The sequence below is a fragment of the Bacillus rossius genome, chromosome 1, assembly GCF_032445375.1.
Source record: "Bacillus rossius redtenbacheri isolate Brsri chromosome 1, Brsri_v3, whole genome shotgun sequence".
NCBI lineage: Eukaryota > Metazoa > Arthropoda > Insecta > Phasmatodea > Bacillidae > Bacillus > Bacillus rossius.
Genome location: NC_086330.1, coordinates 283,991,710 through 284,010,046, shown reverse-complemented (window position 1 = coordinate 284,010,046; position 18,337 = coordinate 283,991,710). Strand labels below are relative to the sequence as shown.

The following is an 18,337-nucleotide window of genomic DNA, read 5'->3' as shown; positions in this document are numbered from 1 at the left end:
GTGGCGGTAACTCCTTGTGACTCATTCTGTATAATGAGTATCCTCATCTCGCTGATCTGTTTCCTTTACCTGCAGGGTAAAAAAATAAAATAAACTTTAAATTTCAGCTGCGAGGGTGTTGAAAAGACTCGCGGGAACAACAAAGAATATTCTGACGGTTGAAGGCCAGGGAAACACGCTCGAGAGGATCGATACTGATCGATATTGATCGATGTTACGGGGTGGGTATATGCGCGTTCTTCGAAACCGGGACAACGGGCACAGCCCGCATCGACCCCTAGAGTAAAAAAAAAAGTGGTAATGGGGAAGGGGAGTTGTCTTTGGGAACTGCACAATGCTGTAAATTAGATACCCAATGATGACAGCGTGATATTTGCTAGGGCTCGGCCTCACGCGCAGTGTTTATTTATTACATTTTCACGTCATTTTTTCTACCATATCATAAAACTATTCTAATTTTTATTCTTTTTAAAATAAACCTTTGTCACAACATTATTTAAGTTATACTAGTGTCAGTGTGTCTGCAAATAATTACATCACATTGAATTTTTACTGTGAACTTAATCTCAACCAGTTGTGCGCTGCATGGCAGAAAGTAGTGTGTTACCTCCCGAAAAGAACCACAAGGTATTTTCTTTTGTTCACCGAATGAAAGTGTGCAGATTGAATCAAGTTTGAATTGTTAGAAACTGTACATGTTCTCTTGTTCTTATTTTCAATCGTCCAGTTATCACCAACACTGGCTTTCGAATCACAACTACTAACAAAAAGAAAAGAAAAACAATTAACAACTATTATAACATTGAATTAAAAATTTAACAACTTCGAAAGCCTTCATAAAACTTCAAAATATATTGAAAATATTTTATTTAGGCCCTAGGTAAATGCTATCATGTGTCCGACTCAACATAAACAGGCTTTATTTGCTTTACTAGCATTGTAAATCATTACTTCAATATGAATTACTCGTAGGATCCACGATACTAAATGTTACTACTCCCCACCGGATGTAAACAGCTCAGTCATTACCTGTCTCTAATACAGACATATTAAAGAATAATACTGATGACATATGACAATAATTCAAAGTCACAAACAAAGAATATTACTATGCTCTATTACTCAAGTGTTTCATTACTCTAATCAAACAAAGGCAAGTATTTATGTGAAACTGTGAATACAGGGACTTTTCAAGATGGTCACTCGCCTCAAAGTCCTCGAGGAGACTTCCATCCGGGTCTGCGGCGAGTAGTTTTCCTGGTCCACTCGCCCGCCGAGTAGCGCTCCCCGGTCCCAGCAGCGCTCAACCCGGACTGCGCTGACTAGGACTGCTACCAGGAGCTCCACAACGAGCCCTCTGAGGAGACTCGACCACTCGAAGGACTGCCACGAATCCCCCTTCGTGACTCCACCTCGGCACACTTGTTCAAAGAGCCTTACTTCCGTGACGTAGCATGATAACGAACACCGCTCCAATATCATGGCGACGATATACTAAATCCTCCACCACACAGGCCTTTGATGAATTACTCGTAGTCACTGGTACACAATACTGTCCTGAACCGACCTGCCCTTGACCAGCCTGCCTTAGCGCCAGATTACTGCTGCCGTTTTAGTACATAAGTCCCTCTTGCACCAAGTATCTTGCTTTACTCTCCCTCTCAGTCGCTCGGCGAGTAAAATATGTCACATCACCGACAAGTCTTTTCAGATACCGTGTGGTACTCTAGGCACATAGCACCACCCAATTCCGATGAGCGAGTTTCGGCAACTGACTCGCTCAGTGAGTCGCAACTCGCAGGGAGAGTTGAACGCACTGGTCGTCGAGCGAGTTACCTTCGTTCGCTGCTGCACGGTCTCTTCGTCGACTGCCGCTCCGTCCCTCGTCCGCGCTTGCACCGAGTCCGAGCTGAAACGTGAGTGAAGCGCCTCCATCCCAACATCGTAGACAGTCGTGGGTTCTGGCAGCATGGCGGCATGTAGACGGGCGGTGGTCAAGGCAGCGGCATCACAACTCATCCTGCCCGCGGAGGGATATATACACCTGGCAGCTCCAACTGACCTCGACGCCCAGAACTAACCAGAAGAATCGCTAACAGTCTCGCGCCGGAACTAGTTCCCGTTCACGTGACACTCTCTGAGCGACCGCATCAGGGAGGCAGACAACTGGTCAAGCTTCATAGTATGACTGGTGGTAGGCCAGTAGGGGTTAACAAGAGACAATATTGAGGAAGAAAGGAAGAGCGTTGCGGGCGGCAAAATTACACCCGCAACAAGTGAAGTCATTCTTCTTCTACTTGTTGTTCTTCTTCTTCTTCTCGGTGCTGGCGACGATCGTCAAAACAAACATCTGCCACTCGTGTGATGGAGTTAGGAGTTGTCAAAAGATGGCATGCTGTGACGTACTTGAAGTTATGTTCTACCTAACCATCGCCATATTGCAACACCCGAAACATTGTAAAAATAGTGCTAGACGACGCCTTTTGATTGTTAGTAAGCATGGATTAGGTTTTACATAGTAAAACACAGTAACTTCATTAAGTCCGTTACAACTTTTCCCACAATGTAAGCACTACTCATAAAACTGTACAACGCTATCGACATTGCATCGGTCGCTGATTGGCTGAAGCTCATCATGTTACATGGTGAAACATGGTTACATCGTGAAATTTCATTGTAAAGTACACTTTAGGGCCGTGTCAAAATCGTGCACATACATCTCTCTGATCTACTTGACTATTTTGTCAAACCATGCTGTCTAATAAGTTTTTCTGTAGTAGCATACCACAGTTAGCTTTTGCGATGTGTTTGGTTCACGTGTTAATACATAGAGAACAGCACAGTAGATTATAGTACTTTCTTTGAATATATATACTGTATAGAAGTCGCGAGTGGATAGGATTTACTCTACGTTTTTCAGAAGCGTATGATGAGCAGCTTGGGAACTTCACCGCTGCAGTACGCTGCCGTAACGCCCTGTATCGTCTTAGTTGTTATTTACACGTCAGAGCGCAGCACTGTCGCCCGCTGTCATTCCCCGCACCCCCCACCCATCATTCACTGCAGCTCAAGGTCGTTCAACGGGAGGGGGAAGGGGTGTTTGAAGAGTTCGACACTTGTCCGCTAGGGACCGCCACAAGTCGATGCCCTAGAGATGGTGGCGATTGCGGCGGTGAATTAACCAACTACCTCAAAACCGTATTAGAAATTTTAACCTGGGCTGGCGACTTCTATACAGTATATATATTCAAAGGTACTTTAGATTTAGACATGATACATATTAATGATGATAAAAATTGATATAATTTACCTACATTTATTGACCATTTTGCTTAGTTATTTGTATACCTATACTTGAGTTAAAATCAGTCATTTTCATTCTCACGCAATTATATCAGGAAAGTGTATGTATTTTTCGGGTACTTCATATTTCATTTCAAAAAAATTGATTGTCTGTAAACGGTTTATGGACGATAGTTTAACGTGACGTCATAACAAAACATTGATGAAATGATTGCATACTTTTATGAATAAAATTGAATCATTTTTATTGAATTACCACTATTTTTTATGGATACAAAGAAGGAGTGAAATGAAATCTACAATTTAATTGATAAATTTACTTTTATTTGCACTCATTAATTCAAATATGTTTATTACTTTAACGAACAGATTATTTTAACTATAACTTTTATATATGTTTGCTATTTAAATTCTTCCAATCTTTGTTATTCTATTAAGGATAAGACGATGATAGGAAAAGTAGGAAACGAATGGGAGTGTTTTTAAGATTATGTGAAGGAAAATGGCTTTCCCAACACCAAGAAGCAGTCAAAAATAATATATTTGCGCCACGGACTCTGCAGCAATGCTAGGCGGAACGGGTTAGCAAAGAGCAATGAAAATGTTACATTGAAATGCATGAAAACATAATTACGCCACGGACTCGGTCGCAATGCTAGGAGGTTCAGGTTAGCAAAGAGCAATATAAAATGAGCGTAACGGGACACAGCGAAACGGGACAATGTGCGTAAAGGGACACTTTTTCGTGCTTTATTTATTAGACGTTGTCACGTCAGAAATGAAAAAGAAATATACAAATGCAACAACTAAAGCTGGACTCACAATGATCCGTCACCCGTCCGTCACAATGACCCCCATATACGTCAAATACTTTTCTACTCGGATGTTTATATTTTTGAGGAAATTTATATTGTACCAGTTTGACGATAATGTACGATAAGCACTTATAAATGATAAAACAAACACTAAAAGAATTTATTTAAATACGTTTTCGAGTTATCGTGCATTATTCTTACTTTTGTTTCCCAGACGATTTTTTGTTTCAAATATCAAACTTAAAACGTGTTCACAAGCAAGTTAAAAACACAATACTTAAGCAGCTTGACAAATAAACAAACAAAAAATCTTTTTTTAAAAAAAGTCATTCAGACATTTGGAAGTTATAATTCCATCCGTCTGTCCGTTGAATGTTAAATTTTGGTAAGGTTTTGACAGGGCGGATAGTATTTTTCAAGCCTTTTGATTGACTGTATGTCACGTGACGGGTCATTGTGAGTCCAGATCAAGACGAAATAATAAAAACCTAAAAATAAAATTTTTTTTTAGGGAACTTTATTTTCACTGTTTATTAATTAATTTACTTTGTAATGATCACCTCGCTCCTCACTGGCCACCGGTGGCCGATGCGAATGGTGCCGTCTGGCGACGAGACGGGCAGTGTCAGCACCGGGCCGACGGACTGCCCCGCAGAGGGAGTGCATCTCGATCCACATCGGCCAGGCGGGCGTGCAGATGGGCAACGCGTGCTGGGAGCTGTACTGCCTGGAGCACGGCATCCACCCGGACGGGCAGATGCCGTCCGACAAGACGGTCGGCTACGGCGACGACAGCTACAACACCTTCTTCAGCGAGACGAGCACGGGCAAGCACGTGCCGCGCGCCGTGTTCGTGGACCTGGAGCCCACGGTGGTGGGTGAGTGCCCGGTGACGACTGCGTAGCCCGCGGGGAAACCGGAGGCTCACATCATTATATATTAACTTGCCTAATTTCATATTATTCTTCGCAAGAATTAAATATAAATTAAAAAAATAAAATACTATGTTTTAAAATCAATAATATGGCAAATTTTAATTTTAAATATTGTAAACATGTTTAATATGCATGTTAGGAATTTTGGTTGTGATTACTTTCACATTTTATTCCTATCAGGATAATGTATTTAAATGTATGAAGATTTAGTGTTACAAAAATATTAATGCTTATATTGATTTAAATAAGTACTTGATATGAAAAAAAAAAAAACCTAACCTGTATTTTCTCTCGGTGTTATATGGTACATTTATTTTGCTGTGGAGTGCCTGTTTTATAACATAAATGAATGGATATTATTTTAATTATATTCTTAAGTGGTTCACCCGAAGGAGGTGGGGGTGGGGAGAGAGGTTAGCTCTTATGTGGGGTAAAATTCTGTCATCCCTCCCCTTAGAATCCTCACCCTGCATATGCTTCTGTTATGGCTGTTAGCGTGTGCGCCATCTTGATTTTCGGAAAGCAAGGATGTTTATCTCATTCTTGTCGATGTCCCTAGTTCGGATATATTTAGTGTTAAGTTCCCACCCTTGCGTATTTAGTACTATTCGTAGTCTATATCTATATTCACTTTCAAGTCTTTTTTTATTTATTTATATTTTACTTATCGGAACGTTGTTTGTCTAACTTGCACTTCAAGCCAGCCTCCACTCTTACGTTCGTTTAGTTTTTATTTTCTAGAGCAAATATGTTTATTTGCATGGGCGCCATATTGGTTTTATGATTTCGGCTTGCAAGCACTAGATTATTATTCTTTTCGTCAGGCCGGTTACAGTGAATACTTGCAATACATGTTCAAGTCAATTATTTTTTCAGATACTATTTTTTTTTAAATAATGTTTAGAATAAGATTTTTTGTTTTCATTATGTGCGTAATTTTTTTTAGTTACATGTTTTTTAATATGTATAATATTTTTCTGTTGGTAATTGTATTTTTCTCAGTGATAAATTTCTTCATTAGGGTTGTTTGTTCGAGTTTTTTTTTTAAATAATAATCATTATTTCGGCTATATAGTATAACGAATGTTAATTCATGTGTTAAGGATTTCCATATATTTCATCTTATGCGTTTTTTCCTGGTGTGAGAGGTTGGTTTAGTAGTACGTTTTAAAATATCAAATTGTGACTGCGCTTTATAACCTGTAACTGATAGGTATACCAACAAGTACACGTGAATGATCTACATGTGTTCCGAAGGTAGCAATATATTTTGCTTGTTTCCGAATAGGATATTAACTTTCCGAAATATTTATGATATAACAATTATTTAAAACATAGATTATTTAGTTTTCAGTGTTGTCAAAATAATATGCAAATTAATTTTAATGCAATATAGTTTTTTAAAATTTACTTATTTGTTTTGTGTCTTCAATAAATAATGGGAGCAGCATAGAGTCGCATAATTTTATATGTAAAAATATTATTTATTATTTAAAAATACGTGGCAATTTTGATGTGTAAACATCTTAGCTCTTGGTATATGGCATTTGGTAGGAGAAATTTCATGAATGTAACGGGTCGATAGGAACGTAAATGTATAAACATTTTGCTGCCATTTGTGGAGGTCTCAGATCTCTCGAAAAGATGGCGAACCCGCGTGATTCATCCGTATATATTTACTTTAGCGAACATCGTGGGATGTACTAACCGTTGGTAGGCCAAAGTAAACTTTATAATTGCACAACTATCCTGTAATACTTCATTTTATAATTTAGGCCAATAGCCATAAAAATAATGACAACTTAAAAATGCATTAAATGCTGGCATTAAAATCTCAACAACCCTTAGTTAACATTGAAATATAGCAATAGCACAGCGTTAATCATACTGTAAAAACACAATAAATTGTTAACTTACATATATTCCATGCCATTTATTAATAAAAAAATTTGATTAAAATTTTTACTGTTAAATATTCAATGTTGCATCAGCGCAATAAGCTTAAGATATGTTTGTAGGAAATATTTACAGACTGATTTCTGTCGTTTGAGTAAAAAAAAACCGACATATACTTAGTATTTTAATACGTGTTTTAAAATGTTTCATGTTAATTATTCAATGTATCTATTGTACCGCAACTTTTATTAAAAATAATTAAAAGACAATGCCGCGTTCGTAATGCTTTAGAGAACCAACCAAATGTTAAAAATAATTGATGCCATGTTTATTTCAACACAATTTTACTGGTTAATAAATTATAGGTATTTTTTTTTAATTTTCGATTATTTCTTGTTATGATTATTCAAGTTTACGAAATGTATCCTTGGTTAGCTTCACTACCATATGGTTTAATTTGATACACCAATACGTATCCCCCGATGTTCCGAAAGTTAATATTTACGGGTGCATATTGCTACACGTGAGTCCGCCATCTTGACGACTTCGGCTCGTGGCTACAGCAGTTTCTGCATGCATGCGCTAATGGACTTTCAACCTGATAAATTTCCATTGGGTAATGCATGCTTATTTCTTTGCATTTTTGGTGCATGCTAAAATTTCACTATCAACGCGCCCAAAGAATTATAACTTCAAAACCGCCGGAAATTTTCATTCCGGAATCCCGGAAATGTCACATGTTCAGCGTTGGAGCATTTACATGCGACACGTTCCATACTCCTATTGTTCGGCTATCCCTGATAAAAAAAAACAATTGTACCATATTTTTAAATCCTAATTATAGTTAGGTTTTAAAAAGGTGAAAAACTTCTACAGTTCCTTAAAATGAAAAATTTTCGTATATTTATCACATTCGCCATTATTTTAAAGATATGTTAAATTTTTTGTCAGAGTTTCGTATAATCAGTTTATTTGTAACATGAGAACATATGAATTTTCCCTTTTACCGAGGTTAGGTTTTTATACCTACAATATTGGCGAGAACTGAAAAACTATCTCACAGTTTATTTTTAATCTGTCATGGAAAAATCTGTTCGCTCATTAGAGTTCAATAAGGTACAGCATTCGTCAGCGATTATTTCTTGTGATTCGTGCCCGTCTGCAAGAGAAACCATTGCCCTATTTTGTCGGGGACATACAGAATGAATTTGCTTCCGCACTGGTTACCTATGATTGTTCTGACAATACACATGCAGCTGAAATTTTGTAGATGTTGTAGCAGTATTGCGTTTTTAACTCGGGTTCTTCTGTAAAGCAAGCCTCTCTATTTCACTACTGTGTCAGTTCATTCTGGTTGCTAGTGTGAAACGATTAATGTTATTTCTGCAGCAACATTTATAATGATTAGTTGCACAGTTCTGATTGTTCAAGTGAAATAAAATAAAATATTAATTAGCACCTCGCTAAGTGATCCTATTATTGTGCAATGCTAGTATACCCCATATTCCACCATTAAACTATTTCAAAGAAAATACTTTGTGCTTTAATAAAAAGTATTATATTATAACTAATAGAGCATTCATTCTGTTGTTATTAGAGACAAATTTATTTAGGTGATGAATAAATTAAGATGTAGACCTACTCTTGAAATGTTTGACATGTTTTAATTAATAGAAAATTAAGTTTTATGTTAATACAGCAGAATTTGGTTACGTGATTAAGTAATTACGATAACTGAATATTTTAATGTGTGGGGCAGGAATTCACGAGAGGGGTATGAGAATTTTTAGAACACAGAGTACCGGACTTGCTTTCTACAATTCGTTGGTTGAAATTAGTTGACTGATGTTTCGGTCAGTATTTCAGTATCCATCTTAGGGTGTGACTTTTGGTTTTATCGAGAATTGAGTTGGTTCATCTTCTTTCAAGTGGGTAGGTATGCTTTATGACTGTGGAGGACCTAAGTCTCGAGTGTGCGATTCAGCTATGGGGGTTGGGTAATACTGATGATATTGCTGGCTCGTTAAATATTTTCTCTTATTTGCAGGTTTCCATGTGAATGTTTAGTGTAGTGTGCATGATATTTACATGATAAATAATTTTTACTAGATACATGCATATTTACTGCCTTTTTATATCCCTAATTTATAAAATGCTAATTAGTTGTTTTGCACTGTATTTTGTGTATGTATATATATATATATGGATGTTATTGTAAAATTATAAATGTTTCTTGCATGTTAGGGAATGCTACTTCGCGTAAATTTGAGTCGTATTCTGATATGTGAGAGGTATGTATCAATGATCTCACTGGAGCGGTGGTTATAGCTGTATGTGAAAGATGTATATATATAGGGTTGCCATATTTTTTCACGGACCAACCGGGACAGTTCTGTCTTTTTTACTTTAGGTTTTAGGGATGTCGGTTTCGGGGGGGGGGGGGGGGTTATGAAAACAGTAATGTAAAAAACACTTAATATAGAATAGATAATCTTTGTTATTTTATTCATAATGGTACACAAACATGATATTTTTTTACAAAACAAAACAGTTTTCTACTTATTGTAGGTACCACTCGTAATTTTCACTTGGCGACTACCGCGAGATTCCATTAGTGCTCGGTACAAGTCGGGCAGTTTCGTAAGTGGTAGGTATATTTTGGCGCTGCTAGAGTGGGGAAACATATTGACAATGACAATCACGCGGGGGCGGGATGCGTATTGGTTGATTCAAGGTTACGTCGATTGCAGGCTTCGCCTCCAACGGACTTCTCTGCTGCCGACTTCTGTAAATTTGTATTACTGTGTTACTTACCAAAATGTTACTGATCACACAAGAGCAGATTAATCATTCTCTGATCTAATAATTTTGCTCAATTATTTCCAAGAAACTGTGCCCTGAATCTAAACCGGGACAATTTCAACAACCGGGCGGGACACCGGGACAACCCAGTATATCCGGGACTGTCCCGGCGAAACCGGGACGTATGGCAAGTCTATATATATAGAATCTGTAAAATGTTTTTAATTGTGTTGGTAATTTTTAAATTAAATTGTGTTTTTTCGGTTACTTCTAAGCTAGTTTCCGCCGCGAGCAGCAACTGAGTGTCGCTGGCTGCTCGAGTGCCGGCGAGTGAGGCCCCAGCTTCTTCGTTGGTCGGCAATAGAACAAATTATAGTAAAAATGTACAGCCAGGTGGGACGGGGCAGTGCGTTTGTGGTCGACGCCTCGTTGAGTTTTGGAATGCGGGTTGTTTGTGTGAATTATGAGCGATTTTTAGTGAGTTTGGAAGAATGTAGCTCGTTCCCTGCACTACACGATGTTCCTTGGAGGGGGGGGGGGGGGGGGGGCTAAGAAAAGAGGGAGCGAATTTTGATGTATGCCTCGTATGTGGAAGAAGTTGGAGGAGGGGGGGGACACGTACCTGCAGAGGTTGTGAGTCGCGCCAGGTGGAATGGGTGGCAGTTGGAATGTGGGTCTGTGGGAAAATGGTCGGTCGTGATATTTCGGTTATTTGATATCTAGTGTCGAGTTGTCATAGTACATAGTTGTCTCTCCTCGAGAGTGTACTGTGAATTTCACAGTAGTGGAAATAGGTGGTTAGTGGGTATTTTTCTCGCCCTGTTTATTATTTGTAGATTGTTTTCAACTGTTTTATGATTTTTCAAAATTAATTTTCATTTGTTTCAGTTAATATAAAATACCTAGTAATGTATGCATGTTTCTACTGTATACATTTCCCCCTCGTGTATGTTTTCTTCGGTGCAAACTATCGCGGTGAAATAGGCTACAGTAAATTTCTTGAGGTAAGGATATTTTTATTTTGTGTTTGTGTATTAGAAGGGCCTAACTCATTTTCATTTTATCCTACATTGGGTGTGCAAACGATTCACGTAGCCAATATCTACACAAATCTGTATTACGATTTGTGTAGTCCTGGACATTCAAAGCGAATTACATCGCGAAGGTACATTTTAAATATTTTCCGAGGTAAGTTATCCTACTATTATTATAAACGCGAAAGTTTGTAAGTATGGATGGATGTTTGTTACTCTTTCACGTAAAAACTACTGAATGGATTTGAATGAAATTTGGCCTACAGCTAGCTTATAACCTGGATTAACACATAGACCCAATATTAAAATGAAATTCCATCCCTAAGAGGGTGAAAAAGTGATAATTTCATTTTATAACAGAAAAAATCATAAATCATAGACATACAAATAGTGAGTGAGTGTCATTTCTCTATGTCTGACACACAATCATACACATAGTAAGGTCTGGCAAATTAGTATTTTTCTCCATGGTGAGACCAGTCCGCTTAGTGGAGCTCGCAGCGGCTAGCAAAATAAAGGCGCTAATAATAGTTTTGTTCTTAACTTCGTCAATAGATAGAGTTGCCTTGAATTTTAAACGCACCATCGTTTGATGCGTTTTTCATATCATTAATTTTCGTTTGTTTGTGCCGTATGCGTTCCTATACCATTCATCCGATTGTGATGAAATTTTGGTGATTTGTTATGCGCATGCCCATGAAGGTTACTGAGACGGTATAACTATTTTTCAATAGTTGGAGCACGAATCGTGTCAAAAAAATGTGTTTATTTCATATTATATAGTGACACTTCGTCTGTTTTTGTTGTATAAGTGCGCACGCATGACACAATTTATTTAAATATAAAAGAGAGACAGAGATAGAGTGATATATAGAGTGAGATAGAGACGGAGAGATAAGTTGAGGTAGAGCGAGGTATAGAGAATGAAATGGGTTAGATAAAGAGATATACCTATAGATGTATAGAGCTATATAGAGATATAGATGTAGATAGAGATAAATGTATGTAGAGAGATGGATAGATGATTCGTATATGTGGAACTACTTCAAACATATTACAAAACAAAACTGAATGAGGCATTGCAATGCAGGCCGAGCATTAGATAGATAATAGAATCTTTTAAATATTAGTAATCTCTTATTTTTCAGCTTTTTTCTATATTGCTTTATAAAGTCTAAATTACATACAGACCAGGTAAATAACTAAAAACTGGCAGAACAACGGTTGTCGGGATCTGAAAGTGATATAAATTAATTTTCACACTTGACATTCAAATTAAGAAGACAATTACTAACTACACCCTGTGTTCAGCCCGGGCAACGCCGGGTATTGCAGCTAGTGTTATATAATTTTGTTTATTGTTGTGCATGGTTGTGTTTTTTTATTAAATATTTATATGTGATGAAATTATTAACTTTTCGTGAGTGTTCGGAGAAAAATATGTTCGTTTCTTTAAATAGTAATTTATTTTATATTTTAAATATTTATGAATTAATATTATATGTAGGTATAGCTTTCATCTTATCTGTTTGCACCTGTATCCGTATAATGATATTTATTTGTTTATTAAATAAGTTTTTCTGTGTTTACTTTCAATATTATTATTTTTTTACTAAAAAATAACAGCTTTTGAGAAAATACTGTCTGTTAACCAAATGTAATCGGCATAAATGAGTCTTATACACCTGATACGAAATAAATAAAAGGAATACTTATATTCAGGCAAATTTAATATACATAATTTAAAATTATTTACTTTTCAAGTGAGGATTCTAGGAGTGAGAAAGAGGGGTGGGGGGAAGTGTGTGTATGTGTGTAAGGAAGAGAAAGAAAGGGGGGAGGGTGTATGCATGCGTGTATGTGTGAGGAAGAGAAAGAATGTAGAGGGGAGGGAGAGAGGAGATGTATCTATGTGTGTGTGAGGGAGAGAAATAGTAGAGAGGAGAGGTTGGGGAAGGACAGGTCAGGAAGAGAGGAGAGGTATGTGTGTGAGTTTGTGTGAGGTAGGGGAATATGGTGTGTTTGTACTACATCATTTACAAGCCTTTATGCGCACATCACGTGCACGAAATAGAACACTTTGGTGTGCGAGTGTGGCACGCTATAGTAACATTTTTGTTTGTTAAATATGGATGCCATTAATGCTCCTTGCAGACCTCGTCCACATTACATTACTGACCGCCATTTATGGAATTTACATGTGCTAGCGAAGCTGGTAGACACTTTTAACACCATGTACAAGACTTCCCCTACTTTCGCGAATAATTTTAATACCATCATCATTACTATATCTATATATATATAAATGAAACCCGTTTTCCTTGGTCACGGCATCACGCGTGAACGGCTGGACCGATTTCACTAATTTTTTTTTTTTTGTGTTTGCTATGGTCAGGAGAAGGTTCTTATGAAAGAAAAAATTAAGAAAATTGTGCGGAAAATTAGAGAATTTAAGAATAATGAATTCCTATTTCCCTTGGTCACGCCATCACGCGTAAATGACTGAACCGATTTCACTAATTCTTTTTTTGTTGTGTTTGTTATTGTCACGAGAAGGTTCTTATGAAAGAAACAATTTAACGGAAAATTAGAAAATTTAAGAATACTGAACCACCATATATAAAATTATTTCCAAACTAACCCAACACTTTGTACAATATAAATATTTTTAAAGTAACCTTATGACATTCAGCTTTAAGCGTTTACAGTTTCCAGTGCGGCTTGCATTTGCAATGTCAATAAATAAATCGCAAGGGCAGTCGCTAAGTGTATGTGGCATCAACCTAGAAAATCCATGTTTTTCACATGGCCAATTATATGTCGCCTGTTCCCGTGTCGGAAAACCATCAACATTATTTATTTACGCGCCAGAACATAAAACTAAAAATATAGTTTATCAAAAAGCATTAGAGTAGAGAGAAGCATTGAGGGGTACAGAGACTATTAGTTGATTTATAGAGCGCGCGTGGTATTGAGCTCATTGTTTACTTAAAAATGCCAAGTTGTTCAATAGCAATTTGTAAAAACATTAGTGGAATTATTGAATCCTATGGAATAAACACTATTTTGACAATATATATTTTGTTTTTTATTTAATTAAATTAGTAAGGTCCTTTTCAGTTATAGTGATACCAGGGAATTATGGATTCATTTTTATATGGAGGATATTATAGATTCCTGTTCAAATTGAATAGGTACTCATACCTAAGATAGGTCAGCTATACAAAATAAAGTAGTGCATCATTGCTACGCTAAGGAGGTACGAAGTTCGCCGGGTCAGCTAGTTACTTTATAATTTCACTTTCTCCTCCATTCCTATCTTATAGACCTTATTTACTTCCTTGGACATCATTTGAGCTCGTGGCTGAATGTATAAGGTGCTCGCTTCCCAACCTCAAGATCACAAGAGTGATCATGGATCGAGCACCAGCTGCCGTTCTGAGATTTGGATCAAATAAAAATAACAGCTTGTAGCGAACCTCTCAAATACCTGTGACACCATTCAAGAGGGTGCCATCCAAGATGACCAACACACACCAGTGACACCTAACTCTCAACTTGTTAACTATGTTCAGAACGAGAGAGAGAGAGAGAGAAGGGGGGGGGAATTAAAGAAAGTGAGTTGTGAAATAGGGGGAGAATGGGTGGAGTTAACCTTCGAGATACTCCAATCAGTCTTAACACAATCAATCATAACACAATCAATCATAACAGAAATTTGAATTAAGAAAATTAATTATAATGATAAAGCATTGGAATAGTTGGGTGTGGGGGGGGGGGGGGGAGGGGTGTGGAATCTATGAAAAGGGGCGGGGGTGAGAATAGAAAAATATTTTTTTTTATGAGGTGCTGGAAGGGGGTGACAATGAAACATTATCCTAATTTTCGCATACTTTGTATTTTTCAGAACTTAGGAGCTCCCCTATTCGAGTACCTACTATATTATTTTTGTTTATGGGAGAGAACTAAGGACTGAAAATCGCTATATTGGTTTCAACAGTTTTTATGTCATGATAAAGGTTTGACATTTTGACAATTTGCCTTCGTTGAGGCGGATGTTGCACATTAACAGATTATCAAAGATCATAATATTATATCTATTGATATAATTATTACAGTTGTCGTTCCTAAAAATTGGATTCAATACTAAACACCATTAATTCACAGGGAAAAAGTCTATTTGTAGCAGCTGGTCACTATTAACTTTAGGCATTCCATTAGGTTATAAAAGTACTGTACTTTAACAAATCCAAAATTTTAAAAACATAAATAAAATATAGAAAATTGTATTTACCTTAAAACTGTTAAAACCAAGATAGCATTTTTCATTCTTATCTCTCCCTTTTAAGATGCACATTTGTTTATTCCTCGAACGGATGTTATTTCTGTTGATGTCCTCACAGCACGCTAACATTATTATTCAAGGTATTTGTGTTTTAATTTTACATGTTTTTTTCAGACGAAGTAAGGACCGGCACTTATAGGCACCTATTTCATCCAGAACAGCTGATTACCGGTAAAGAAGATGCAGCTAATAATTATGCCAGAGGACATTACACAATAGGCAAGTTTTTGAAGTCGCTGATGGTGGGATGTTTTCTCATAAAAAGTGTCTAGTGTATTGGGAGGATTGTAACTTTGTCTAATGATTTAAAAAGTCATGAAATATGAGTAACCTACATGCAAGCAGCTTAATCTGTTTGAAAAGTTTTTCGGTGAAAGAGAAAAAGTCTAGAATTTTTTAATATGTTGTATTAATATAATTCGTTATTAATTCCATCAAGAAAAATGCAATCTTTTATTGGAAAAATTGCATATAGTTTAACATAATTAAAACAGTTGACATTGATTCAATTAAAATGCAACTTTCTGATTTTGTAGCTTATCATCGTTTATTAAGCTGAAATTGTAACTGAAGCATCCACCATGTTTAATTTTAGCCTTAATGGAGAAACAGTTAAATTTTAAACTAAATTATTTGATGTGATAGAAGCATTCATTAGTTTTTTTTAGATTAGTATTATTTCATACCATATACCTACCATACAAAAATAATTTTTTGGTTTATGTTTAAACATGAAATTCACACGAATATTGAAGTTACTGGCAAACATGTTCTACAATAAAATATTATCATAAAATATTTCAATGAACCATGGGATCAATCGAAATTTTTATACAATAATGTCAGGGTTATCTTCAGGGTTAAATTCCAATTGTAAAGGCTATCTTACTCCTCGAATACTCCAGTCTGCTATTAAAGCTTGAGTGGCACCAACTTATTAATAAGTTCAGTGTAAAAATTAGTTTTTGGATTATCTTGCCATTGTTCGCCGTAGTGTAGGTATGACAAGCAAATAGCGCAAGCTTTATTTCAACGCATTTTGGAACATTTTGAATGCTTTTATTTCTGAATAATTTACCTCTCTCTTCACCATACATTTTCCAGTCTTGGACCGGGCAACCATTTCTCAGATATTGTACTTTACAGTGTTATGTATAATTACTTCAATATACTCATTAGGGTTGTCAATAACATTCTTTACTCTAAACTTTCGTACCAGATTACCAAAAACACTGTTGGGTAGTATAAACGAGTGGCCAACGATAGGAAAATACAAGACGATATGCTTTACGCTGACAGGAGTTTCTTGTAATAACAATCGTTACATCACAATCATAGCTGTGTTTTTATTTTGGCTACCATACTCATCAGAGAAGAGTTTGAATTTTGATGATCCCAATTAAGTCAGATTTTGAGAGCCTGTGATAAACAGCAGAGGCAATTTAATTTGACCCCTTAGGGAACTGATTTTCATTCCAAAGGTATGCAAATGTGTTGGCCGTATTCTGAGAAGATGAAATTCCTTCACAGATTGTAATATTACATTGGTATAGTTGATGTTTGTAGTAAGCTGCTTGGGTAGGTATCTTAGGGAGAAATATATTATTCTGGCAGCCATTGCTCAATATCAGTCACATCATTATTTTCCTTGAGTAGCTGATAAAACCTTTCAGACGGAATTTTTCGTCCTGAGCACATAGAAAAAAAAGGACCAAAAAGAGTTGCTTTCATTCTACACTCTTCATTTGGCACACTCTAGTTCATACTCTTATGAGCTCAGATGTTTACACTTGGCTATACCTTTGGTACATTAGACTAAACACATTCTTGCAGAAGAAATATAAAACTCTAAGTCAAATGTGATGCATTGGGTTGAAAAATAAAATATGAAAAAGTTTTCATTTTCTTACTATATTGTCGGGCAACTGGTTTGACAGAAGGATGTGTTTTCAAAGTTTGATAGCTGGGATGTTTTTGGCGGAGATACTTAAGTGGAAGGGCGCCAGTCGGCGTTATAATTGGTGTAACGAAACACACACCGACTCTAGTAGAGCAGGAAACGATAATGGAGTAGGGTGTTGGAACAACCAATGCGATGTGGAGGTTCTGAGGGATGTGGTAGCCAACCCACCAGGCTGTTGGCCTCCAGGATGCCATTACACGTAGGCCGCAGACCCACCCTTAGCAAAAAAAAAGTAACAAATGCTGAAGTTAGTGGAGGTTTTATTGTTGAACGCAAATGCTTATACTTCAAAGAGGAGGAAGGAACGCATTCTGCGGTACCCAACTTCAACGATGAAAGCTAGTGCTGATGGCTGAACAACTAGTTGGGAAGTTGACTCGGTTCATATGACACGTAACTCAAAACCAACACATCAATGAACTGAGCTTTGTTTAAAAGCTGATTAAATTTAGTAGCACTATAGTGAGCCACTATGGCATTATAAATTATTAGGGTGGTCAGCTTATATAAAAATTTAAAGTATTACGGTATTTCAGTTTAATAATCAGCATACATTTGACTCCAGAAAACACATAAAGCATATTAGCATTATTTTGTGGACTTTGCAAATTTCTTAGCCACTAATATTTATAAATGCTGATAATTATATTTAGGTAATTAAAACCTAAATCTTATTGCGTTGTGAGCTGGAAAAAAATATAAACATACAATATCAATTACGTGTTTAAACAGATATCAGGTATATTGTGAAAGAAAAAATATGGGTCGACCCGAAATTAAATTATAAAAAGGTTTCATAAAAAAATACATAAACCCATAAAAAAATATAAATATATTTAAACCATACCAGTATTCTCAAAGTCCAGAAATGACGTTTATCTGATGAACTTCGTCTGACAGCGTAGTTTAAGAAAGTTCAGAAAAGGTTAAAAGATACAGAAGCACCGGAGGTCGGGACTTCGTTTCCCGGAGATCCATCGGGAAAATGATGCCAGGGCGCCTGTGTATTGTAGAGGAAGGGTGATGAAAATGCCAATTCGGTGTCCGGCTCTCGGACCCTGTCTTCGAACAGTCCGAATCAAAACTGATCAGAACTAGAACACAGACAGTATAAGCTGGGCAGAGAATGCCCGCAAAAGTTAAGGGGAGGTTGGGGAAAGTCGCGGATCATAACTCACCAGACAGGGAAGTGGGCTTCTATTTTCCGATGCGACGCCAGCCAGGAACTGGAGCCCGCGAATACG

The 18,337-nt window shown here is 36.8% G+C and overlaps 1 protein-coding gene across 3 annotated transcripts in view; it reads left to right on the top strand.

Annotated features, from left to right (window-relative positions):
- Positions 1 to 18,337, top strand: part of LOC134527667 (tubulin alpha-1C chain-like) — a 105,683-nt gene that overhangs the window by 8,834 nt on the left and 78,512 nt on the right. For all 3 annotated transcript variants that reach the window (XM_063360544.1, XM_063360541.1, XM_063360543.1), the window contains exons 2-3: positions 4,774 to 4,996; positions 15,245 to 15,349. In XM_063360544.1, the coding sequence (XP_063216614.1) occupies positions 4,774 to 4,996; positions 15,245 to 15,349 (328 nt within the window). The remainder of the gene's footprint in view (positions 1 to 4,773; positions 4,997 to 15,244; positions 15,350 to 18,337) is intronic.